Source organism: Corythoichthys intestinalis, chromosome 16 (genome assembly GCF_030265065.1).
Source record: "Corythoichthys intestinalis isolate RoL2023-P3 chromosome 16, ASM3026506v1, whole genome shotgun sequence".
NCBI classification, from domain to species: Eukaryota; Metazoa; Chordata; class Actinopteri; order Syngnathiformes; family Syngnathidae; genus Corythoichthys; species Corythoichthys intestinalis.
Genome location: NC_080410.1, coordinates 2,909,817 through 2,934,840, shown reverse-complemented (window position 1 = coordinate 2,934,840; position 25,024 = coordinate 2,909,817). Strand labels below are relative to the sequence as shown.

Below are 25,024 nucleotides of genomic sequence, written 5' to 3'. Positions count from 1 at the left end.
ACTTATTGTAAACGACATGTGTATAAAATCACTCTTAACTAGCGAAATTGATCTTTCTTAAGATTGGGGGCACTACGAGCAATCTTTCAATATCGGATCAAATTAATAAATTAATGCCAGAGACGGTTTGTGTGTGAGGAGGGGAAAAACAGGGTATTAAAAAAAAAGTTGTACACCCATAAAAATGTGGGCACTCGGCCAAAAAATTGTGTTTGCAACTATTTTTACACTTGCAAAATTATTTTGTGACAGATTTTTTTGGTGCTTGCACAATGACTTTGTGACTTTTTTTTGCACTCCACCGAAAAACACCGTCACAAGCACTGCCATAAAGGGCCAATCAGAATATGCTCATTGGCTTATGCAGTCTGGGTTTGTTGGGTAGATAGGTGTGTGATGCAGGCAGGTTTGTAGGTTGGTAGGTTTCTTAGGTTGGTTTGATGGACAGGTTGGTTTGTTTGTTTGGGTAGGTATAGTTGTGCAGTAGGTAGGTTTGTTGGTTGGTTCTGAAGAAAAAAAGTTTATTTTCACATGTTCTTTAATTCTCTTAATGAACAGGGGATGACGACACACCATTCAAGAACAAAAATGAAAGCAATAATCACCTAAGCCAAATATATTTATTAAGGAAAGAACAGTCAAAAGCTGGCCGGCCAGGACTGAATCCCCTTTAGTGCCAAGGTCCCTTTGAGAAAATTTCCAACATTTTCAAAGCATAGACTTTTTGTTATTCCAGATGCAAATAGGCAACCCCACATGAAGAAAGTGGAATTATATTAGTAGTTATGTTACGTTCTCTGCTTTTGACCTCGCTTCAGAGAACTTGCGCTGCACTCTAATGTTCCCTCTCATTTTTCATGTGTTTGAGCAGACACACTAGCTCCCTGAGCACACTGCGGACCACTGTGAGCAACATCAGATGCGTAGGTGGCCGGTGGCCACACACCAGCATCATGCCTGTTCAAAACCTCGGATCATAGCAAGTTACATGGCTTACTGAAAGAATGAAATTGCAGCAGCAATTTTCATTATTTTACTTTAAATTAGGGCTGTCAAACGATAAAATTTTTTAATGAAGTTAATTACAGCTTAAAAATTAATTAATCGTAATTAATCGCAATTCAAACCATCTATAAAATATGCCATATTTTTCCGTAAATTATTGTTGGAATGGAAAGATAACACACAAGATGGATATATACATTCAACATACACAACATAAGGACTGTATTTGTTTAATATAACAATAAATCAACAAGATGGCATTTACATTATTAACATTCTATTAAAGCGATCCATGGATAGAAAGACTTGTAGTTCTTAAAAGAAAAATGTTAGTACAAGTTATAGAAATTTTATATTAAAACCCCTCTTAATGTTTTCGTTTAAAAAATAAATAAATAAATAAACTAGTAGCCCGCCATTGTTGATGTCAATAATTACTTACACAATGCTCATTCATGGGTGCTGAAGCCTATAAAATCAGTCGCACCGAAGCGCCAGCAGAGGGCGGCAAAACTCCATAACAACAAGTGAGCGTTTCACTGTACTGTCATTTAAATCTGTCTGAGCGGGACATCTGCGTTAATTGCGTCAAATATTTTTACATGATTAATTAAAAAAAAAAAAAATTAACGCCCATTAACGCGATAATTTTGACAGCCCTACTTTAAATATAATTGATTTGGCCCAATTAAAATGAAAAAGACCAAAATCTTGTTGTTCATGAGATGTGTACTATGTTATATGTTAGAGACCTGCTTTAACCATAGCAAGAGTCCTGCTTTGGCCTAGGTAAAGTCCAGTTGTGGCATGGGGGAGTTAATAAAACAAAATGAACAACCACAATGGGAGTACAGTATATCAAACTCCTACATTAAAACTGCGAAAACACACCTCCTTAAAACTAGTTAAATTCCCTTGTTTTCAGTGTAAACCTACTAGGAAAAAAAGTGAAATTATCTGCCAGTGCTTCAAGTAAATTTCACTCAGATTTCTCGAAGAAAAATAGCTAGCTAAACCCTCGTTAGGATAAGCGGCACAGAAAATGAATGAATGAATGAAAATAAGCCTAAAATACTTATTTTAAGCAATATATTAGTATTTTTAATCTTTAAAAAGCTTTGAAAGGTCAAAAATGTTCTTAATTCAAGAATAGCTGTTGTGCAAAACATTATTTGTAAGCATTAAATATAACCAGAATTAAGGGGCTTCTGACTCAACAAGACATGGAAAAACTTATGCATGCATTCGTTTTCAGCAGATTGGACTACTGCAACGGTATATTTACAGGTCTTGATAAAAAATCAGTCAGGAAGCTGCAGCTAGTACAGAATGCTGCAGCCAGAGTCCTCACAAATACAAGGAAGCTGGACCACATTACACCGGTTTTGAAATCGCTACACTGGCTTCCAGTGAGTCAAAGGATAGACTATAAAATACTACTGCTCGTCTACAAAACACTTAATGGCCTTGGACAAAAATACATGCTTGACTTGTTAGATTCCTATGAGACATCTAGACCCCTAAGGTCGTCTGGAACGGCTCTTCTGCATGTTCCAAGAACAAGAACCAAGCAGGGTGAGGCAGCATTTAGTTATTATGCTCCTCACCTCTGGAACAAGTTACCCGAACGTCTGAAGTATGCTCAAACTGTTAGCTCCTTTAAATCAGGGCTAAAAACGCTTTTGTTTAGCACTGCATATCCATAACTGTCTATACATTTCAATCTACCTGCCTTCTATTCCTCTTGTGCTTATCTCCATTGCTGATTTCAATGATTATTATTAGTAGTAGTTTTTGCTTTATTTCTATTTTTGTTTTATTTTTATTTATTTATTTTTATTCTGTGATTAAATGTGATCTTTTGTCTTGGTTTTTACGTTGTGTTGATTTAAATGTGATTTTTATGGTCTTCATGTGATGTAAAGCACTTTGAATTGCCTTGTGTTGAATTGTGCTATATAAATAAATTTGCCTTGCCTTGCCTTGCCATTTTTTTTCTCGATATAGGTGAAAAATGACCAACTTTTAGATGTATGGGCTAAGTAAGAACAAATAGTTGTATTGACTTAAAGTCAGTGGAATATTCTGATGCATTAATCTGTTAACTGTCTTTAACACTCAAAACAAGATGGAGAAAATTATTTTACTAGATTTACGAAAAAATATCTGATTAAGACATAAATTTGCAGTGTATACAGGGCAGGTTTAGGGGAAAAAAAAAAAAAAAACGACAGAAAAAAATCTCACTCAGTTTCACCGCTTGTTCCTCTGTTTGCACATACTCCTACAGCCATTCCATTTTAAAAGAACTGCATTTCCTTTTTACACTGGCTTGATAAGCGTAGTATCGCTGCCCGTTTCTTGCGCCATGATGAGTTCTCTTAACTCCGCTGCACTGTCCTTAGCTAGCTAACTTGCATGGTGCGTATGGGCAGGGCACATATGCGCAACACTGTCAAAGCTACGATTAGCTGATTAGCGCAAGTGAAGAGAACTGTATCATATTATTGGCACCTGTCGCTCATTGAGTTACGTTGCAAAATTGTACAGAAAACAATTTTGTTGGTCTAATTAACTAGATTAAATCAGTTCTAAAATGAGATACTAATTAATACTGTATGTTTCGGAATGTTGCTTCAGTAAATCAGCACAGGAGTCAGGCTCACTTTTCTCCACCAATGGGAGCGTCGCGCTGCCGAATCGAATGCACCAATAGGAGCGTCGTGTTGCCGTATCGAACACACTGACCGGAGTGTCGCGCTGACACATTACAGCGGCGCCGACAATCGTCCTAGTAACGTTGCCAAATCGAACGCACCAATAGGAGTGTCGCGCTGACATATCACAGCAGTGCCAACAATTGGCCAAGTAGCGTTGCTGTAACGAATGCATCAATCGGTGACACGCTGAAAAACAGTAGTCCTAGCAGAGGTTGCGCTAGACATTTTCGTTGTCTGTCATTTTGACTGACAGGGTCATAAAAATCCAGTCATAATCTATTTTTACCCGTCACTTAAATTTTTAAAATGATAATGATGACATATTCAATAGTATTTAGTTTTCATTCATTTTTAATTAATATTGTAATGCTTGCTTGGCGGCGAAAAATTAGACACGGAAGTCGTGGTATTTTTCTGCCTCTTTTTACTCTGCTTACCGCCAACAACACCAACAAAACAACAACTCCACCCCCAAAGAAAAAGAGGCAACTATATAGACCCCAATCAGCAACGTCACACAATGATCTTAATTGTGGTTGTCAGCCCAAAATCTTCTAAATATCTATTAAATGCATCTTACCAGATATAAAATGACTACTACATAGTCTGTGGTGATCGTTTGGTGCCCAGATTTCTTGTCGAATTACAGCAGTCCATCTCGCTCTCCTCTTCTGGTCTCTCAGAATACGGTAGAACTTCAAGTCTCTCCGTCTATCTTCTCTGTTATTGCAACCAACCGCCACACACGCCTTCACCATTTTGATTATTAATGTTAATGAGCAGAAAAACACGCCGTAATAGCACGTAGCGGTAATGTGTAAACGAGACGAGCTGACGGACAATATGGCGGCTCCAGTCAGGGGGGCGGAGTTGTGACGTCATGTGATTGGGGTCTATACACAGGCGGCAATCTAGTCCAACAATTGGATGACGCGCTGGCACAACGGGTGCACCAATAAGAACCTCGCGTTGATGTGTAAATCACGGTACCGCCGCCAGACCCCGGTGACGCTACAATATTCTGACAGAATAGCCAACGACGTCATGCATTAAGAGAGACAATAGCTAATTAATATGCTCACTCGCCACCCTGTGGTCTGGGGTGTGAATTGCAACCTCTCAAAATGACGGACAGACTTCAGTTTTTTCCGTCACCGTTTTAAAAAAACGGTCAACGACGGAAAATATTCGGTTAATGCGACCCCTGCGTCCTAGTGACGCTACAATGTGTTTCTGTCGAATTTTATTCTGTGCACTGCATAGATTTTCTTGTGCGCTGAGCAGTGTTGTTAATAACGGCGTTAGAATATAACGGTATTACTAACGGCGTTATTTTCTTCAGTAGTGAGTATTTTAATTAATTACTTTTCTCATCTTGGCAACGCCGTTACCGTTACTGAGGCGGGAGAGGTGTGCGTTACTATGTTGGTTGACTGACGAGAGAAAAGTCTGAGAAAGACGGACTCACGGAGACGCAAACACGACGCTCGGTGGCTCCAATAATACCTGACTGTAGGCGATAGCCGACAAACTACGCCCACATGATGCTTAGGTAGCTATCACATAAATACAGAACTAGATGCAAATGACAGACACAGCTGCATTAGCAACATGTATAATAAAGAACTAGATGCGTTGGTGAACAGCCGCCATCTTAAAGGGTATGTAGCGGCAAAGGCGGTGTGAGACATCAATAGAACCGTTATGTGCCAAGATAACAAATATTGATAAAGTTAACAAAAAAAATCAATCACATTAATGAGCAATTATCGAAAATAGATAAAAAATGACGAACATTTCCGAAAGTGTTCCGGAAACAGCCGAATGGGGCGAGGACGTCACGACAAGTGATTGACAGTCGAGGCGGAGCCAGGTGCCATTGTTTTTTAACGACGAGAGAGTAGCGTTGGAGTTTGTTTGACGAAAACATCACAAAAATGGTTCAAAACTGCTGTGCTATGTGGTGTACAAATAGTTATTTATCGGAATATAGTATCCATGAGTTCCCGAACGCGAGAAAAAAAAAGCTGGACTACGCAGACAATGGGTAAAGGTTGTCCGTGCAAAGAGGGCTAATTTTCTAAACACAGCCTCCAGCACGCTTTTCTGTGGTGCACATTTTCCACCTGAAAGCTTCTTGAACTATGGACAAGTGAAATCGGATTTTGCTAAAAGATTGCTGCTCAAAGGAGTTGCGGTGCTGACCATACACGCGCAGTCACCTAAATGTCCCGAGATATCAAGAAAGAGGACGATGACTAGCAAAGGAGGCTAAGGCTAAGCAAAGGAGGGGAGCAGCCAAGCTCGAAATGGCCAGAGTGAGTACTTTTTTATAATAAAAAAATGTCACGCATTGGATACAGGACTGGACACATGTATAAATTATCGTTCGTAAAATATATAGAACAAATCCTCTGATCCCATTCATATGTGTGTCTGTTGGCAGAGCGAAAAGCTAAGATAGCGCAATAAATGATAATTATTCTATGCATTCCTTTATTTTGCAGTCACAGTGTATCAGCTTCACAAAAAGAAATGCAAAACAAATCATTGGTGTTTCCCACACGATCTGCTGCCGATGTTTCATCAGTGTCATTGCTCCCCTCAATGACCGTTTTATGCTGCATTGGCGTTCGTTTGGGCTCAAATTGGTAACGTAAGACACCGATTAATGCTTCGTAACTCTCCTCGTCACCATTAGATGAACATTCGTTACGTCCTACGTCGGATTCGTCGCTGAACCTAGAAACGAAATTGTCTGCCATCATCGCCGCCATTCAGTATTAAAGCACTGAGCCTTTTTCTTGTTGAAGAAACACCCCTCAATGTCAATTCTGAATTCTCTTTTATTGACAACGAGGGGTGTTTCTTCATGAGGGAACCTGGAATATGTGCAGGACGAACACAATGCATCAGCATAAACAGCTCAAAACACCCCTAATTCTCCCCTCACTAGAAGGAATTATATTGATGCAGACAGGCGCTGCCCCCCTATGGGGCGCCGTTTGTAAAGGAGCACATGCTGAAAATTTCGACAACATTTTCTCATATTTAGCGCCACACAGTGTTTAAAATGTGGTGTGAAATTTTTTGTCACTTTTTTTTTTGCACATTTACAACATTATTTAAAAATAAATATTTAAGTTGCTAAACAATCAGTATTGTACCTGAATGTTGAAATCCAGAACTAAATGTTTATTTATATCTTAAATGTAAATATTAAATTCATATCCTAAATATTAAATTTATATTCTAAATTTATATGTTAAATCCAAACTTTATATTTATATATTAAATCTAAATGTTAAATTTATATCCTAAATTTATATGTTAAATCCAAACTTTACATTTATATATTAAATCTAAATTTTAAATCTAAATCTTAAATTATATATTAAATTTAATATTTTAAATCTAAATCTTAAATTATATCCTAAATGTAATTATTAAATTTATATACTAAATGCTAAATCTAAATGTTAAATCTGGAAAAGGGTGAAACTAAATATTTAGCTTAATATGCAAATTCACACGACTGGACACCGGAAGTAACAAAATAAAAGCTTGGAGCAGCTCAGACTGTTTGTTCACGTTGCTTGAAAATGAATAAAGCCTACTGAACGGTGGCGGTCGCCTCTTGGACATGAGTCATTGTGATAATAACAATATCTAGGTTAAATACACATTTAGGAGAAACTATTTAAAGAGTATTTTGTGCTTTTCGTGTCACTTTTACGTCCATGAGCCCAGTAAATTTACTAAGAATAGCCACCAGGGGTCTCTGTTGGACTGGACCGTAGCTCAAGGTTGACCTTTCTCACTTCATTCATTCATTCATTTCTACTGCAAAAATCCCGCGTTTCTCACAGTCGGCGAAGGTGGGCTGAAAGAAAATATGTCGGGCGAGTCAAGTTTAGCAGAGACTATCGGCCAAGCCATTCTCACAGCAATCGGTCTTTGTCAGGTGACGTAACGCTGTCAAAAGCCGCAGTGCATTGTGGGTTGAATCGCCATTTTGAGTGTACACTTATTGTAAACAACTGAGCAGTGAGAATCGTCTTTGCTTTCATCATTGTCTTTGATAAATGGGACACTCGTGTTGTTTGAAAGGCTGCCATACTAAATCACACGGCAAAAATGGCAGCAAATTGACCACGACGTATGATTTTTTCGTTTTCCCTCTTGGAAAAGAGGTTATAGACAGCAGGTTGAGGAACTAATGAAGCGGCGTCGGATGGTCTGGGTCGCAGCAGTGAGACGGAAGGGCATCACTTTCGACACCATATCTCCCTTCCGGCGTGTTTGCTCTCGGCATTTTCATAAAGGCAAGTCAGTTTTTTTCAAAGTATTGATACTGAATATGCTGTTTTTTTTCTTTCTAAAGTCGCTATTTTCTCATTGGCTAACCTTAGCTAGCTAGGCTCACTTGTAAACTACAGGCAAAGAGGGAGGGCAGTTGAAATGGGTTAATCTGTACGTGATAAATCAGTGTTTAATTTATTCAGTTATTGTTTATAAAAACATTATAGAGTGAATGATTTAAAATATAAAGGTAAACAGCAAAGATGCACAGAAATATTTATCAATGCGCGAGATTTCCTTTTGTGATCTGAGAGATCTGATGGGATGGCAGCATGTCTGATTAAGTGTTTACGACAGTGAAATGCCATGGAAATATCCAATCTTACCTAGCTTTCTAAATAAAACCTGTGATTGCAGGTGAACCAGCTTATGAAATGATGGAGACTGACCCAGACTGGGCACCATCCCTACATCTGGGACACACATCTGTTACACCAGTGGTCTCCAAACTATTCCACATAGGGCCGCAGTGGGTGCAGGATTTCACTCCAACAAATCAAGACCACACCTTTTCACCAATCTGGTGTTTTATATGTTTAATTAGTTGATTGCAGTCAGGTGCTGCTTGTTTTAGTACAAACCACATTGGTTAAAAGGTCTATGCTTGATCGGTATGAACAAAAACCAGGACCCACAGCGGCCCTCGAGGACTGGTTTGGAGACCCCTGTGTTACACCGACAAACACTGCACGCTCTGCAAGACGAATGTGAGCAGCTACGGAAAGAGACACTGCAAGCACCAGAGATGGGGGTCCAGCAGGATGCAAACATTGAAGAGCTGCAGACTAAGGAGGGACCATCTGAGCCTGGTGAAATAAACAGTCACTAACAGAATGAGGAAGGGACACCTGACGCTGGAGAAGAAAGTGGTCAGCTACAGACTGAAGAGGGGACACATGAAGCTGGAGAAGAAGGTGATCAGCTAATCACAGAGGATGAGACGCACAACACCAATCACGATGTGACACAGACTGTGATTATTGACCGTTTTGAAATTTTCACAGAAAACCCATCAAATCTGAAAGCACGTGCCCAAATGTTTTCCAGCTACAGTGGGGAGAACAAGTATTTGATACACTGCCAATGAGTTTTCCCATTGGCAGTGTATCAAATACTTGTTCTCCCCACTGTACAAGCACCACCACACTATGAAGTATTTAATATGTATTACACCCAAGGGAGCCATTTGTTTCATATCAAAAGGCTGGGGAGGGCATACAAGTGACAAACATAAAACCCTGAACAGTGATTTTTTTTTTTTTGTGATAATTTGTTGCCTGGGGACATTGTCTTGGCTGACAGAGGTTTTGACATACAAGAATGTGTGGGCATGTAGTGTTCAGATGTCAAACTCCCAGCATTTACAAAAGGCCGCTGTCAGCACATTTGAGAATCCATGTTGAAAGGGTCATCGGAAATGTTTGTCAGAAGTATAATATCTTAACAGGAACCATACCCATAAACATGATTCTTCCATGTGAAGGTGAAGAAGCTACAATGTTGGATAAGGTCACTTTCTGCTGTGCCCTGATAAGCCATTGCCCAACAGTAGTATAGTACAATTTTCTTTTCGTAGTGTTTGTACAAGCAGTTTTTTTTTATACGTTTGTAGATGACTTAAACCTGTTTAATAAAGTATGTCAGTGACAATTTTGAAGTCTTGACTCCTTGCTACTCTTAGGTACGTAAAACGTGTTGGTTTTGATGATGAAAAGTACTTTTTTTTTTTTTTTTACTAATTCAAACAATTTTGTGGAGATAAACACTGAATAGGAAATACAATGTTTGCTAACAAAACGAGATGTTTGACAGGTTTACTTTTTTTGGATTTAAAATTCTCAATCAAAACAGCAGCAGCAGCACAATGGTAAACAGAAAATAGCAATACAAGGAAATATAAAACGTGCATATGAAGAAAAATAACACTAGTTGTAGAATAACGTGTTCAAGTAAATTTGTCCCACTTCACATGATAAGTCCTGCATTGAGAGAATTGCACATCTTTGCATGGCAATGTCAACACTGAAACAATATATTGTGCAATATACATGAATTTGCATGTCATTATGACAGTTCCTTCACCTGTTTTAGTCATGTGATGTTTAAGATGATATTCAAGGTACAATTCAAGTTCAAGGATGTTCAAGTAAGAGCTGTATCATGTTTCTGAGAGTAGCAACGAGTGACGACTGTGTTGTCGCAGTCCTGCGGTCGAAATGCGAAGATCCTGCACCGAGCCATTCGTTAAATGTCCGTGAGCTTCGAGAGATTTATAGGTAAGCGCTGATACCGTAAACGAGGGACTTTTTTATATCCAGGGATGAAGTTGGAGGCAGTAACGTGGCGTCGGAGCTACTCCTGTTCTGGTTTGTTTACATCCGTGATACACTCAAAATGGCGCATGGGGGCGTGTCCGCTAGTTTGGGCACGTGACTGACAAAGACCGATACAAAATTTTCCCACAGCTACAGCGTCGGCGACAGCGGCTTCCACTTCACGATCCACTTCGGTAACTTAAGTGTATTGTGACTGTTGGCTGATAGTCTCTGCTAAACTTGACTTGACCGACATATTTTCTTTCAGCCCACCTTCGCCGACTGTGAGAAACGCGGGATTTTTGCAGTAGAAATGAATGAATGAATGAAGTGAGAAAGGTCAACCTTGAGCTACGGTCCAGTCCAACAGAGACCCCTGGTGGCTATTCTTAGTAACTTTACTGGGCTCATGGACGTAAAAGTGACACGAAAAGCACAAAATACTCTTTAAATAGTTTCTCCTAAATGTGTATTTAACCTAGATATTGTTATTATCACAATGACTCATGTCCAAGAGGCGACCGCCACCGTTCAGTAGGCTTTATTCATTTTCAAGCAACGTGAACAAACAGTCTGAGCTGCTCCAAGCTTTTATTTTGTTACTTCCGGTGTCCAGTCGTGTGAATTTGCATATTAAGCTAAATATTTAGTTTCACCCTTTTCCAGATTTAACATTTAGATTTAGCATTTAGTATATAAATTTAATAATTACATTTAGGATATAATTTAAGATTTAGATTTAAAATATTAAATTTAATATATAATTTAAGATTTAGATTTAAAATTTAGATTTAATATATAAATGTAAAGTTTGGATTTAACATATAAATTTAGGATATAAATTTAACATTTAGATTTAATATATAAATATAAAGTTTGGATTTAACATATAAATTTAGAATATAAATTTAATATTTAGGATATGAATTTAATATTTACATTTAAGATATAAATAAACATTTAGTTCTGGATTTCAACATTCAGGTACAATACTGATTGTTTAGCAACTTAAATATTTATTTTTAAATAATGTTGTAAATGTGCAAAAAAAAAAGTGACAAAAAATTTCACACCACATTTTAAACACTGTGTGGCGCTAAATATGAGAAAATGTTGTCGAAATTTTCAGCATGTGCTCCTTTACAAACGGCGCCCCATACCCCCCTAGTGGCCGGTGGCACTCTCTTCACTTGTCGTGACGTCACGCACACAATCTGCCAGATCTCGGGCGCCGGTCGTTTTAGCTTGACAATCAAGCCAAATTTCTCTCATTTTCTTGTGTGAAATTACACGAAGTGGCATGATATGAATACAAAAGGCATGCGTTTATGGATAAATGATGGAATATTAACATTTTCCCAGGGCACGACATACCCTTTAAAGCAGTAGACCTCTCAGGAACGGCTATGTTGTAGAGAACCTTCCTAGCGGACCTAAGTAACTTTTTATCTAAAATGCTCTTAAATCAGCAAAACTTAAATCTATCTTTAAATGATGAAACAGTTTTAAAACTTACACATGTCGAAAATAGACGGAAGGGGACTAATGCAATAACGGGAGCAATTTTAACAACTTTAACGGTTGACTCACATTAAATAACTTCCACACAAAGCAAAGGTTATTATCTAGTTATCGCAATATCTGCAATACCCCTGTGTCTAGTTAAGGGTAAAGAATTGGTCTAGGGCCAATCGTCCCAAAAACCCTTTAAACTTCAGATAGTGTGACCAGTTTTTTTTTTTTTTTTTAGAAAAAAAACATGAAAATTATCACCAGTTACTTTGCCAAGTAACCAATTACTCTAACATTCAGGTAACAGAGTTACTAACGCAATTACTTTTTGGGAGAAGTAATTTGTAACTGTAACTAATTACCTTTTTAAAGTAAGATTAACAACACTGGTGCTGAGTATGTGCAAGCAGTGCACGATTGCGCAGGCGCGCAGCTTAGAGGAAACATTGCTCTTATCTTATCCAAATAAAGTCGGAAAGCAAACAATACAGAAATGAATACATTAAGTCAAATTAATAAATATGTGGGAATAAACATCTCTAGTTTTTTTAGGTAGGTAAGTTTATTATTTGGTTTGTTAGGTCAGTAGGGTGTAGTATGGGATTTATCGACTGTAAAATGGGTGCTCTGCTCTGCTCCAAAAATGTTGGAATATACTGACCATTACATACAAACCTGTCATCTAAGTATCCGCCCATCATGTCATGAGATACCAAAGTGCGATGTAAGCAACTGGACAGTGGAGGTTGTCTCGGTGCCAGAGGAACTACTGCAATATTAAAGTGCTTCACCTCAGTTTGTTTCCACCCCAACAGCTCATCCAAAGTCTGAAGGCTAAAGCTAATTGGTTCGGTTGTGTCAGGATCATAGTGTTTCACTGAATGGAAGGAAGACAGAGTAGCAATTCATCATACAGTATTGAAAGATTGCACAAATACAACCCCAACGCCAATGAAGTTGGAACCTTGTGTTAAAAGGCCGCGAATTACTTTTTAAAACCAAAGTTAAAATGTTTTTTCATAATCACAAGTACACCTGAGTATGTTCCCAAAACCTCAAAGATTTAAAATAGGCAAACCTTCTTTGGTGTGTTTACAACACTTCTGGTAAAACGATTTGTTTTCTGACGAGACTTTCCAGGTGAATGATGAACATCCATATTAGTCCAATTCACAAGGCAAAAGAGTGGCATAGCAGTCTAGCTAATCGTGTGATAAACCTTATACCCACTGGAACAGTGCTTTATAGTGAATAAATAAAATTTAACATATTGTTTTCATCCATTATTTGTTGGTTGGTAGGTATAGCTTAGGGGTTGGGAGCTCAGTCTATGTGACGTATAAAAGTTCCGGAACTATAAAACTGCTTGTTTTTAACCACCGTTTTTGTAAAAAGGGCCAAAGAACAAAATGACTGGACCATTTTCTTCATTTAAATTAATTGACAATGCCATTTATTTAGGTTAATTTGAGTGAAAAACCATAATATGGGCTTTCTAACATGGATTAAAAACAGAATGCAATGATTTACAAAAAATAGGTTCAACCTATATTTATTTAACTGCATCACTGAGACAAATTTTTTCTTGTTGAAACTGAACAAATTTATTGTTTTTAGCAAATAATCATTAACTTAAAGCGGAAGTTCAGGATTGCTATAATGGTGCTACTCGCGCTAGCTTAGCCACTCCGGAGCCCTGAAACTAACAAATAACTTGCAAACGAAACGGAATTTGTTGAAATCAACTCCACCAACTAACTAAACCCCCAGTCGAATATTAAGCCAAATGTCAAAAATCCTGAACTTCTGCTTTAACTGAAGATTCAATATTTTGTCTTTATACTGTATTATATTAAAGGGAACCACAAACTTAAAGACTTGTAGGCTCCAATAAGCCACAATTGTTGTCTTTAACTCAAATATGTTATTAGAAACACATCAATTTTTGCCATTGATTTAAAAATCTGTACGTTTTGACCTACGGAGGGCGCCATGTTTTCTACGCGCAATGGACGCTCGGGGTGATGTCATAATTTCTTACTCACTAGACGCTACTGGTCTTCTGCAATTCCTTCTATGCAGCGAGACATCCAACACATGCGCACATTGGTTACAAGCGGTGAGTACTTACTATTTGTGTTTTTATTGAGTCTTTTAATACCTTTTCATTGTCTCAAAATACTTTTTGCATGCGTCACTCTCATACTTTTGAGCATTGCGTTTTCTTGTGGTAGCTCTAAAGCAGGGGTCCCCAACGACCGGTCCGCGGACCGGTACCGGTCCGTGGAGCATTTGGTACCGGGCCGCGCAGAAATAATAAATAATTTATTAATGACAGCATTCTTGCCGATTGCCTTTGGCCTGTGCCGCTTAACACACCAATATCCCCGTCTACTCTGTCATAGAAATGCATTGATTGGACTGTTAGCAGTACATCTTGTTTTGTAAATCTACTGTACGTGCGCTTGGCCTCGATAAAACGTATGACGTAGGGCGGGCGCATGACATTTGTTCCCGGAAATAATTATCCCCCACACTAGAATGACTGAAAACCAGATGTCTCTGGACACATTTTTTTACGGGGAAAAGGGCACCTGACAAGCCAGAAGATGAGCCTACAACCTCGAAGAAAACAAGACCCACGAACTGCGAGTGGAGTGGATTCGTGACCCGTAGGTGAATAAACCGAGTGATTCGAGCATGTCTGTGCAACAGGAATATCAGCTTGTAGTGATCACAAATCACGGCGACCTTAAACGTACATTTGAGACAACAACTCTACCGAGGTTCTGGATTAAAGACATTCCGGAATATCCTGACATTGCTAGGAGCGCACTGAAAACTGCTACAATTTCCAACATCATATCTTTGTGAAGCTAGCTTCTCTCACTCTCCCATCTTGGGACCATCTCGTCTCAACGAAGCAAGTTCAGGCCTCCCACTGCTTCAGCGGGTGAGTTGTATTTTCCCTGCACTTAGCACAAAGGGGCTAAAAACAAACGTTATTTTATATTTGCTGTATTTTTTTTGCCACACATTGCCAGTGCTCTGACAAATTTGGCATGCGCGCAATGTTAAAAAATGACCGCGAATGCAGTGATTCCAAAGTACACACTAGACTTTCTTTAAAGGAATATTAACTTACGTTTGCCATGTTAACTGCACACAACAACTGCTCGCAGCTCTCTCACTTAATGACTTCGCCGTGTCATTAAGCATTAATTTACGCCATTTTCGTGTTGCACATGTATGTTTACAATGTAAATAGTTTTTTAGCACTGTCAGATAACATTGAGAGTCCAAATGAATATAAAAGAGGGCTTTTTTCACCGCCTCAAAAGCTTTGGGAGCATAATTTTACAAGGGTGCAAAATTTGATAGAACACCGGTCCGTGAAAAAAACCCACCCAAATCATACCGGTCCGTGGTGCAAAAAAGGTTGGGGACCCCTGCTCTAAAGGACACTGTTGATCTGTTGACCAAATTAGTCACGTAGCGTATTTAAACCACCCTTTTTTGATATGACTATGTTTAAGTATTTTCTTAAGGCATCTTTAGTATGTTCTGTCTGTATGCATCTAAACAAAACAAGCTGAAAAAGCACGATAGTACTTTGGGTATCAAATTCCCCTCTTGTAGCACGTTTTGCCGGTGTAGCACATTTTGGCAGAACACTTTTATTCCCACACTGTTGTCTTGTCTTATCCCGTCTTTCCTGTTCATTTTGCTTTTGCTGCTCGTTTTGTGAACTATGGACAGTGATGTCATGCTCATTAATGTTCCTCTCGGTTCAAATTGACAGGGTTTAACAGATGACATGTTTATGTCGCTAGTCATACTCTGGAAGCCCGGCAGCGCAACCCAGTGATGTCACCGTCCTGCGACCAGAAACAACAATGGCGACCTATTAGTTAAACTAATTTTACAAATGTTATAAAAAACGAAAACATCAAGAGGGATTTTAATATCAAATCATCATAACTCATACTATTACTAACATTTATATTTTAAGAACAGGTTTTTCTATCTGTGATTCCCTTTAAATAAAGGTTGATCATTGTTTTTCGTTTTAACTCATGTTTAACACAATGTCCCAACTTCTTTTGTACAAATCTTGTGTATTTTTGAGATCATGCATCAATAAACCATGGCAATAACGTGACCCAACCTGGTAATGGTGATGGCAAATAACTGATGACTTCATGAATACTGTGAAAGTCCACAGGTTGATGCAAACAACACTCCATCCTGGTAGGAAACAAAGTGAAAAGTAAAATACGGTGCAGCTTGTACAGTACCTGAAATTTGATACATGCAGCAAAACATGTCAAGAAAACCCATTATCAAAGGACTCAAGGGGCTTCTTAGACAGTTATCCTTCAAAAATTCAATAATATGATCATATTAGTCCACTATGAGATTCTGAGGAGAGCTTTTCTTGATTTCGCTGTTTAAAAGTTTTTTTCCACCGGCATTAAAACAACAATAATCATAACTAGAAAATTAGCGATCAGGCAGCACAGAAGAGGATTCTAACATACTCACACTTACAAGGGATTCGCAAAGATACTGGGTTCTACACCACACGTCTGATTTGTGTACACTGTACTCCTCCCAATCACTTATCTTTCTGATTCTCCGAGGAATGAAAATGTGGACCATGAACTGCCAGAAAGCACCGCCAAAATGGTGAACAGTTTTAATTTGCCCCACTAAAGATGCTAGTTGTACAACAGAGTCACCAACAGTGTCTTGCAAATGTTGTAACCCCCATCAAAAATTGTATGCCCTGGCCGCGGGAGCGCACACACAGACACAGACACACACAAGTTATGAGTTGTGCCGACTTAAACAATTAATTGAAGCCAGAAAAGAACCACAATTATATATTTTGGACATCACCGTTTATTAAACTGGAGAAACTCCAAACAGGACTTGAATTACAGCAATAACAGTTATAGGTCATCCTACGAGTAAAACAGTAAAACTCTGCCTTTTTTACGTTCAGTAAGTATGTTACGTTATACAACAGAAGAAAAAAAAACACTTTTTATGGATGGGCCATGTTTTAAAACCTCGTAGATAACTACATCACCAAAACATGGAAATCAAGCAAATCAGCGCAGCGGCTCTGCGCAGGGGGTACAATTTTTGACGTGGGTAAACCACATTGGCACGACACCGGGAGGCATACTATATTCAATGGATGACGATCTTGGCGAAAAGTATAGCTGTCCTAAGCAGCCTTATATAGAATTCCCCTCAAGAATGATGGGAAACAAAAAAACGCTCATTTTGAACTTATATTCTTGTAAGTTAATTTTATTGCCGACACTGCGTTTCGGGGTCATCAAAATGCCACCCACCCCCCCACCGCCAGGCACCAAAAGTCAAACTCCACCTATGGTCATACTCCCATGTGATATATTACAACTGTTCAGACCAATCGGACACTCAGATTTCCATTCTCCGTGTCAATCAGCTGAAGAGGACAGGTTAAAAAAAAAAAAAAAAAAAAAAGATAAAACAACCTAAAATGACCAGCTATGAAGCATTTATATATGTATATACATGCATTTATGATTTAGGAATAATTTTACAAAATTATTGGCATGATAAGGCAAGGGTTGACGGTGTGAAACACTGTGGTTCCAAATGAATATGTCAGGACTGGACTCGAGGCAGGACTCAAATGCAGAGTTTACTTGTTTAACAAAAATATATTTATTTTACAATATGGCACAACAAAAAGCCACTCTACTGTGGGAGGCAAAAATCTTATCATAAACACAAAGTAACAAATTAACTCGGAAATGCTTACAAAATATTCACAATCAAAAGGCAGGTTCTTCAACAAAAATTCACTTCACAAGGAAGGCAAAAAATACTATCAAAAACAGAGCAGCAAACAAACTCAAAAGCCTTACTAAATTCTTCAGGACTAGATTCACGTGGTGACTTTGGCTGTGTACGATAGCAGGCTGGGGTGACACGTCAGCGGACAAAGACACTCTGGCACAAAACAAAGGGGAGACTGACTATATATACACACAGAAGGTAATGGGGAACAGGTGGAACCAATTGGTGATTAGGGAGCCCATGAGGAAGGGCAAGTGCTCTGAAACAAGGAGGGAAAGACTTTCAAAATAAACCAGGAAATAACCATGACACGACAAACCTCAGAACAGACAGAATAAACATTAATATTGTCTTTGTCACTCTTTATTTGCATAATATAATAAGTGCAAAACATTTACAATATTTTTCGGACTAAAAGCCTATTTTTTTCTCTCCGTTTGTACGCTTGGGCTTTTAGGATGACGCGGCTTATTTATGGATTTATATTTATTTAATGTTTTTCGTTTATTACAAAACAAAACAGAAGCTAAACTCATTTCCCCTAAATGGTTAGCGTAGCAGACGCATGCGCAAATGGCTCCTTGCAGCCTGTCAAAGAATCAGGCTGTTTGAAACGCAATCGGTCTTTGTCAGGTGACGTAACGCTTGCAAAAGCTACAGTGCATTGTGGGTCGAATCGCCATTTTGGGTGTTCACTTATTGTGAGCAGCTACGGAAAGAGACACTGCAAGCACCAGAGATGGGGGTCCAGCAGGATACAAACATTGAAGAGCTGCAGACCAAGGAGGGACCATCTGAGCCTGGTGAAATAAACAGTCACCAACAGAATGAGGAGGGGACACCTGATGCTGGAGAAGAGAGTGGTCAGCTACAGACTGAAGAGGGTACACATGAACCTGGAGAAGGTGATTAGCTAATCACAGAGGATGAGACGCACAACACCACTCAGGATGTGACACAGACTGTGATTATTGACTGGTTTGAAATGTTCACAGAGAAACCATCAAATATGAAAGCACGTGCCCAAATGTTTTCCAGCTACAAGCACCACCACACTATAGATGTGGCGGAAACTAGGAAAATAGCACATTTGAGAATCCATGTTGAAAGGGTTATCGGAAATGTTTGTCAGAAGTATAAGATCTTAAAAGGAATCTTAGCCTTAAACATGATTCTTCCATGTGAAGGTGAAGAAGCCACAATGTTGGATAAGGTTGTCACTGTCTGCTGTGCCCTGACAAACCATTGCCCAACTATAGTTTAGTACAATTAGTTTTCTTTTTGTAGTATTTGTGCAAGCAAAGTTTTTTATACGTTTGTAGATGAATTAAACCTGTTTAATAAAGTATGACAATAACAATTTTGAAGTCTTCTTGACTCTTTGCCTCTCTTAAGTACTTAAAGAACTAGTGTTGGTTTTGATAATGTAAAGTACTTTTCTTTACTAATAACTTTCAAACAATTTTGTCGAGATAAACACTAAATAGGAAATACGATGTTTGCTAACAAAACGAGAAGCTTGACAGTTTTACTTTTTTAGATATATAATTTTTACTAAAATTCTGAAAACAGCAGCAGCACAATGTTAAAACAGAAAAAAGCAATACAAGGAAATATAAAACATGTGCATACGAAGAAAAATAAAGAACACTAGTTGTAGAATAACGTGTTCAAGTAAATTTGTCCCATTTCACAAAGTCCTGCATTGAGAGAAGTGCACATCTTTGCATGGCAATGTCAACACTGAAACAATATATTGTGCAATATACGTGAATTTGCATGTCATTATGACAGTTCCTTCACCTGTTTTAGATATGTGATGTTTAAGACGATATTCAAGATACAATTCAAGTTCAACAATGTTCAAGTAAGAGCTGTATCATGTTTCTGAGAGGAGCAACGAGAGTGACGACTGTGTTGTCGCAGTCCTGCAGTCGAAATGCGAAGAGATCCTGCACCGAGCAATTCGTGAAATGTCCGTGAGCTTCGAGAGATTTAGTTTTTAAACTGTTCATAGGTGTAAGCGCTGATACCGTAAACGAGGGAGGGAGTTTGTTATATCCAGCAATGAAGTTGGAGGCAGTAATGTGGCGTCGGAGCTTATGCTGTTCTGGTTTGTTTACATCCGTGGTACACCCAAAATGGCGCATGGGGGCGTGTCCGCTAGTTTGGGCACGTGACTGACAAAGACCGATTCAGCGGTGCATTTTACATCTTATCACAGTAATTAAACCGAACACATTTTTTTTCCTTGTTACTGCAAAGTTGATTATCGACAGCCGGGAACTCACACTGCCCGCGGTATGGAACGTCCCGTGACACGCAAATTATAATTACCCGCTTATGTGTTCCAGCTAAAATTAAAGAGTTCCCGTTGACACAGACATACAACAGTGGACTTCATTGTGCACAAATGTATGCATCACATGATGTAAATGCGGAGAATTGAGGACGCCCGCGAAATAGATGTGTTGCTGTTGCCGTCACAGGCAAAAAAAAAAGTGTATATCATCCCCAATATCGCCAAATAATAGTGATACTTGCGTCCCATTTATATGACATCGAACTTTTTAAGGCGCTGACAACGTATTCACTCAAGAAACGTCTTCGTCAACTCAGAAGGATGAACACAGGAAAAGAATGACCAAATGCTGCGTTGCGCCATCAGTCTGTAAAAAGGCAATTTTCTAACTCTACCTTTAGTTTTCCGTGTTGTCTTTGTCGAGCATCGATACTGACAGGTGAACAAACAATCCTCTTCAAGTTTGCTGTTACTCTTGGGTGTTCAAGAACATCAACACGAGTGCAGTGGTAGTGAACTATCTTACATGCGCATGCGCGCGAGACGACCAACCTTGGTCGCAGACCTAACTACGGCAAATACATTAGGACAAAATACTTTATGCCCGTTCAACTGCACGGTTTGTAGCGCGCGTGAAAATAATTAAACTTCTACTGTTATAGTTTTTATTTTATAACCACTAGACCTAATGGTGAAAAATTATCTTGACAGGGAGGGATTTTTCATCTTTATTAATTTTTTTAATCTAGGCCAGTGGGAATTGTTGGGTTCACTTACTGTATTTACTGATTGTATTATCACCGGTATTTACTGTTCAAGGTATGTGGAATAACTTGAATTGATGGCAGACCAACTAAAAGGCACTCCTACCCAGTATTGCACCTGGGATATAAACATCATTTTGTAAATTGTATTCCTTTTCCTGGCATATTCCTATCTCGGGCAGTGGAACATTATGGAACATTATGGGATGGGCAAGAAGCCATTAAGGCAAGGGCGTATTTTTGCATAGGGACGTTAGGGACAAAACACTCCCAACTTTTCAGGATGCTCAAATTGGCCCACCAACTTTTAAGCAACCTTATTTGTGTTACATAATGACATCAGTTATATGTCATTTAGATTGTCATCCCATATGTTTTAGTTGTTGTAATTGACCCAGGGGTCGTGTTAACCGGAAATTTTCCGTCTTTGACCGGTTTTTTAAAACGGTGACGGAAAAAACTGAAGTCCGTCAGTCATTTTGACAGGTTGCAATTCACACCCCAGACCACAGGGTGGCGAGTTAGCATATTAATTAGCTATTGTCTCTCTTCATGCATGACGTCGTTGGCTATTCTGTCAGAATATTGTAGTGTAACCGGGGTCTGGCGGCGGCACCGTGATTGACACATCAACGCGAGGTTCTTATTGGTGCACCCGGTGTGCCAGCGCGTCATCCAATTGATGGACAAGATTGCCGCCTGTGTATAGACCCAATCACATGACGTCACAACTCCGCCCCCCTGACCGGAGCCGCCATATTGTGTGTCAGCCTGTCATGTTTATTAGTGACGGGATCTGTCGTTCACTTGAGTAAACGAATCCATTCCGGTTCGTTCAGTAAAACGATTCGTTCAAACGAATCGTTCAACGAATCGTTCGCCCCCCTCATCTCCCTCCCCACCCAAATGAATCGTTCGGTTAGTGAACGGGAAGTGACGTTGCCGAACGAATCACCAAAGACCGCTTCGCAGTATAACTGAACGGGAAGTGACATTGCTTGGTCCCTCCCTCACTTGCACATTGACCACTCGTCGTAGTTTCAGAAATGAGTGACAGGCGATATCATTCTGCTCTCAGAGACAGCCTCGTCTCCCTCCCGCTGCTGCAAAAGCGAGGGAGAACTTCCGCGTTGTCTGTCCTAGTTCTATGGGCTCAAAGTCATGGCTCGTGCTTGCATTTCGAATTAGGACACGGTTAAACATTTTCCTTTTGAGGGGGAAGTCGGGGTTTGGGGTCGGGGGCGCACGGACTTTCTTTAGCATGATCTTGCTCACATATACAATGCTGCTGCTAACAGCCAACGCGGCATGCCTGCTGTCACGAAAATAAAAATAAATCGAAAGTTTAATTTCTAATTATGGAACGGCCAACACATCATATTAACCTCTCGCTCTGTTGTATTTTTGTTTTTTATTATTAAGATGATCGTTTTGAATTTTTGCACTGGTATTAATAAATAAAATAATCCGGTCAGCTCCCCTGTCGTCCCCGCATCTCAGATCGTCAAATGCTGACGAGAAATCATTGTTTGCTTTATGATTTCGCCTTTCTACTCTCATTAGTCTGTTAAGAAAAATGTAGACATATTGCGACATCTCCCGTGTCCGCGCGCTTTGTTTTTGGGGCGCTTGAGTAGCACATGACGGACGGATTGACATAATTTGTCAAACCAACCGACACCCTCTGACACGGAAAAAAAAAAAAAAAAAAAAACTCGGAAAAAATTGACATGTATATACAGTTTCATTGCAAATCAGTATTATGGTGATCATACTAAATATTATTTTTTTTCTGTGCACATATGAGGTACATATCGCTGCCATGAAGCCTCCATATAGTGACAGTTCTCTGCCCGCTTCACTGCCGTCACGCGACCGCAGCTCAGCTTTTGCTTGCCTCGTAGCTACGCGTGTTTTAAATTACTGTAAATTTGATAGTATATCGTCATAGGCACAGTCCCGAGTCTGTTGAGAAAAGTAGTACACTAAACCATGCTCGCTAGATTTGTGTGGTGTTTTTGTCTTTTTGAGCAGCATTTGATAGGCTCCACGTTAACAAATATGTGACAAAGTCGTTTCCTTTCATTTTATGACTCGTTCACCGCATAGTCATTACTGGAAAGTCAAGTTAGCAGCAAGCTAGGTCAGGAACCGGAGGACCAAATCACTGAACGGGAAGTGACAAAACTCAGTCTTTCCCCCCTGCCTGCACGCTGGCTGCTTATTGGCCACACGTGGAAATGAGTGACATACGCCATGATTCTGTTTCCGCTCCCTCCCCTGCCCGCGATGAGGCTGGCGTCTGATTGGTCGTGTGCGATGTCAGAAGACGCTGCCGCTTGCTCAACGCCCTCCCACGCAGCGAACAAGCGCCACCAACTTCATAGAACGAATCAGTGCAGATGGTGATTAGTTCGGTCTCGTTCACCCAAACAATTCGTTCAAAAAGAACGAATCGTTCGCGACCGATACAACACTAATGTTTATACATTACCGCTAGGTACATGCCTCCTATTACGGCGTGTTTTTCTGCTCGTTAATATTAATAATCAAAATGGTGAAGGCGTGTGTGGCGTTGGTTGCTGTAACAGAGAAGATAGACGGAGAGACTTGAAGTTCTACCGTATTCTGAGAGACGCGAAGATGAGAGCGAGATGGACTGCTGTAATTCGACAAGAAATCTGGGCACCAAACGATCACCACAGCCTATGTAGTAGTCTTTTTATATCTGGTAAGATGCATTTAATATATATTTAGAAGATTTTGGGCTGACAACCACAATTAAGATCATTGTGTGACGTTGGTGATTGGGGTCTATATCGTTGCCTCCTTTTCTTTGGGGGCGGAGTTGGAGTTGTTGGCAGTAAGCAGAGTAAAAAGGGAGAAAAATACCACGACTTCCGTGTCTAATTTTTCGCCGCCAAGCAAGCGTTACAATATTAAGTAAAAATGAATGAAAACTAAATACTATTGAATATGTCATCATTATCATTTTAAAAATTTAAGTGACGGGTAAAAATAGACTGTGACCGGATTTTTATGACCCTGTCAGTCAAAATGACAGACAACGAAAATGTCTAGCACAACCTCTGAATTGACCCCACCATTATTAAGTGAATTATTTTCATTATGTTCATTAGACTTAACCCAGATAGCAGACCGACATTGAATAAACAATGATTTTCCATCAAAATCATCAGTATGGTTGACATAGAAATTTTTGACGTGAAGTGATATTGAAACAACGTTGTTCTATGGTATGTCAGGCGATGGTTGGGTTTATATTGTTTAATGGCGGATGAACTAATGTTGACAAATAGTTGAATAATGATTGACCGGGAAATATGATTGAAAAGTCATTGAATTATGGATGAGCTGGTGTTTTGGTCGAAAACATAACAGTGATTCAGCGTTGTTCCAATATTATTAATAATCGAAATGACGTTTAGGTTCTGTAAGGATTTCAATGTTGAAACAACATTAATTGAGGGTGCAAAGGTTACGTTGATTGACTTGATTCAATGATATAAGATCGACAGCGGAATGTTGATCCAACATCTTTTCAACGTCGGTCTGCTATCTGGGACATGTACCTCTTTACACTTGCTGAATGTGGCGGTTCAATTTTTTCCCTCCGACACACTTATTTGATTGGCTTATGACTTGACCCCCCCCCCCCCCCCCCAACAAGCACACACACACATTAAATATCAGGGATATTCGTTTTTTTTCCCAGCCAGTAGCAGCAACTGTAAGAAATGTAAAAAAACATCAATGTTGTGGAAATGGGTAACACACCACTAATTTTGCTACGGAAAGTCTGACCTGCATCAGAGTTGGCATAACATTAAACTGTTTGAACTTGTTAATGTGCAAAACTCGAGTAGGAAGCTGCTTAGAGCAGGGGTCCCCAACCTTTTTTGCACCACGGACCGGTGTTATTTGGGTCTTTTTTCACGGACCGGTGTTCTGACAAATTTTGCAACCCATCAAAAATTGCAACGATGAGGTTCTGCGCATGCGCGTAACGTTAAACATAGCCGCAAAATGCGCAAATGCAGCGATTCCAAAGTACACACTACAAACTTTCTTGAAAGAAAGGAATATTAACTTACGTTTGATCATGGAAGGACTTGTAGAAAAGTTCTCCTCAGACACATCCTGCCATGTAAGCTGCACACAACA

At 39.4% G+C, this 25,024-nt stretch overlaps 1 protein-coding gene across 1 annotated transcript in view; it reads right to left on the bottom strand.

Annotated features, from left to right (window-relative positions):
- engase (endo-beta-N-acetylglucosaminidase) overlaps positions 1-20,599 on the bottom strand; it is a 65,688-nt gene extending 45,089 nt beyond the window's left edge. The window contains exons 1-3 of the mRNA XM_057861443.1: positions 20,471-20,599; positions 16,083-16,162; positions 12,590-12,791 (exon numbers count right to left, since the gene is read on the bottom strand). Of these exons, the coding sequence (XP_057717426.1) occupies positions 12,590-12,791; positions 16,083-16,161 (281 nt within the window). The 5' untranslated portion in view covers position 16,162; positions 20,471-20,599. The remainder of the gene's footprint in view (positions 1-12,589; positions 12,792-16,082; positions 16,163-20,470) is intronic.
- Between the last annotated feature and the right edge of the window lie 4,425 nt (positions 20,600-25,024).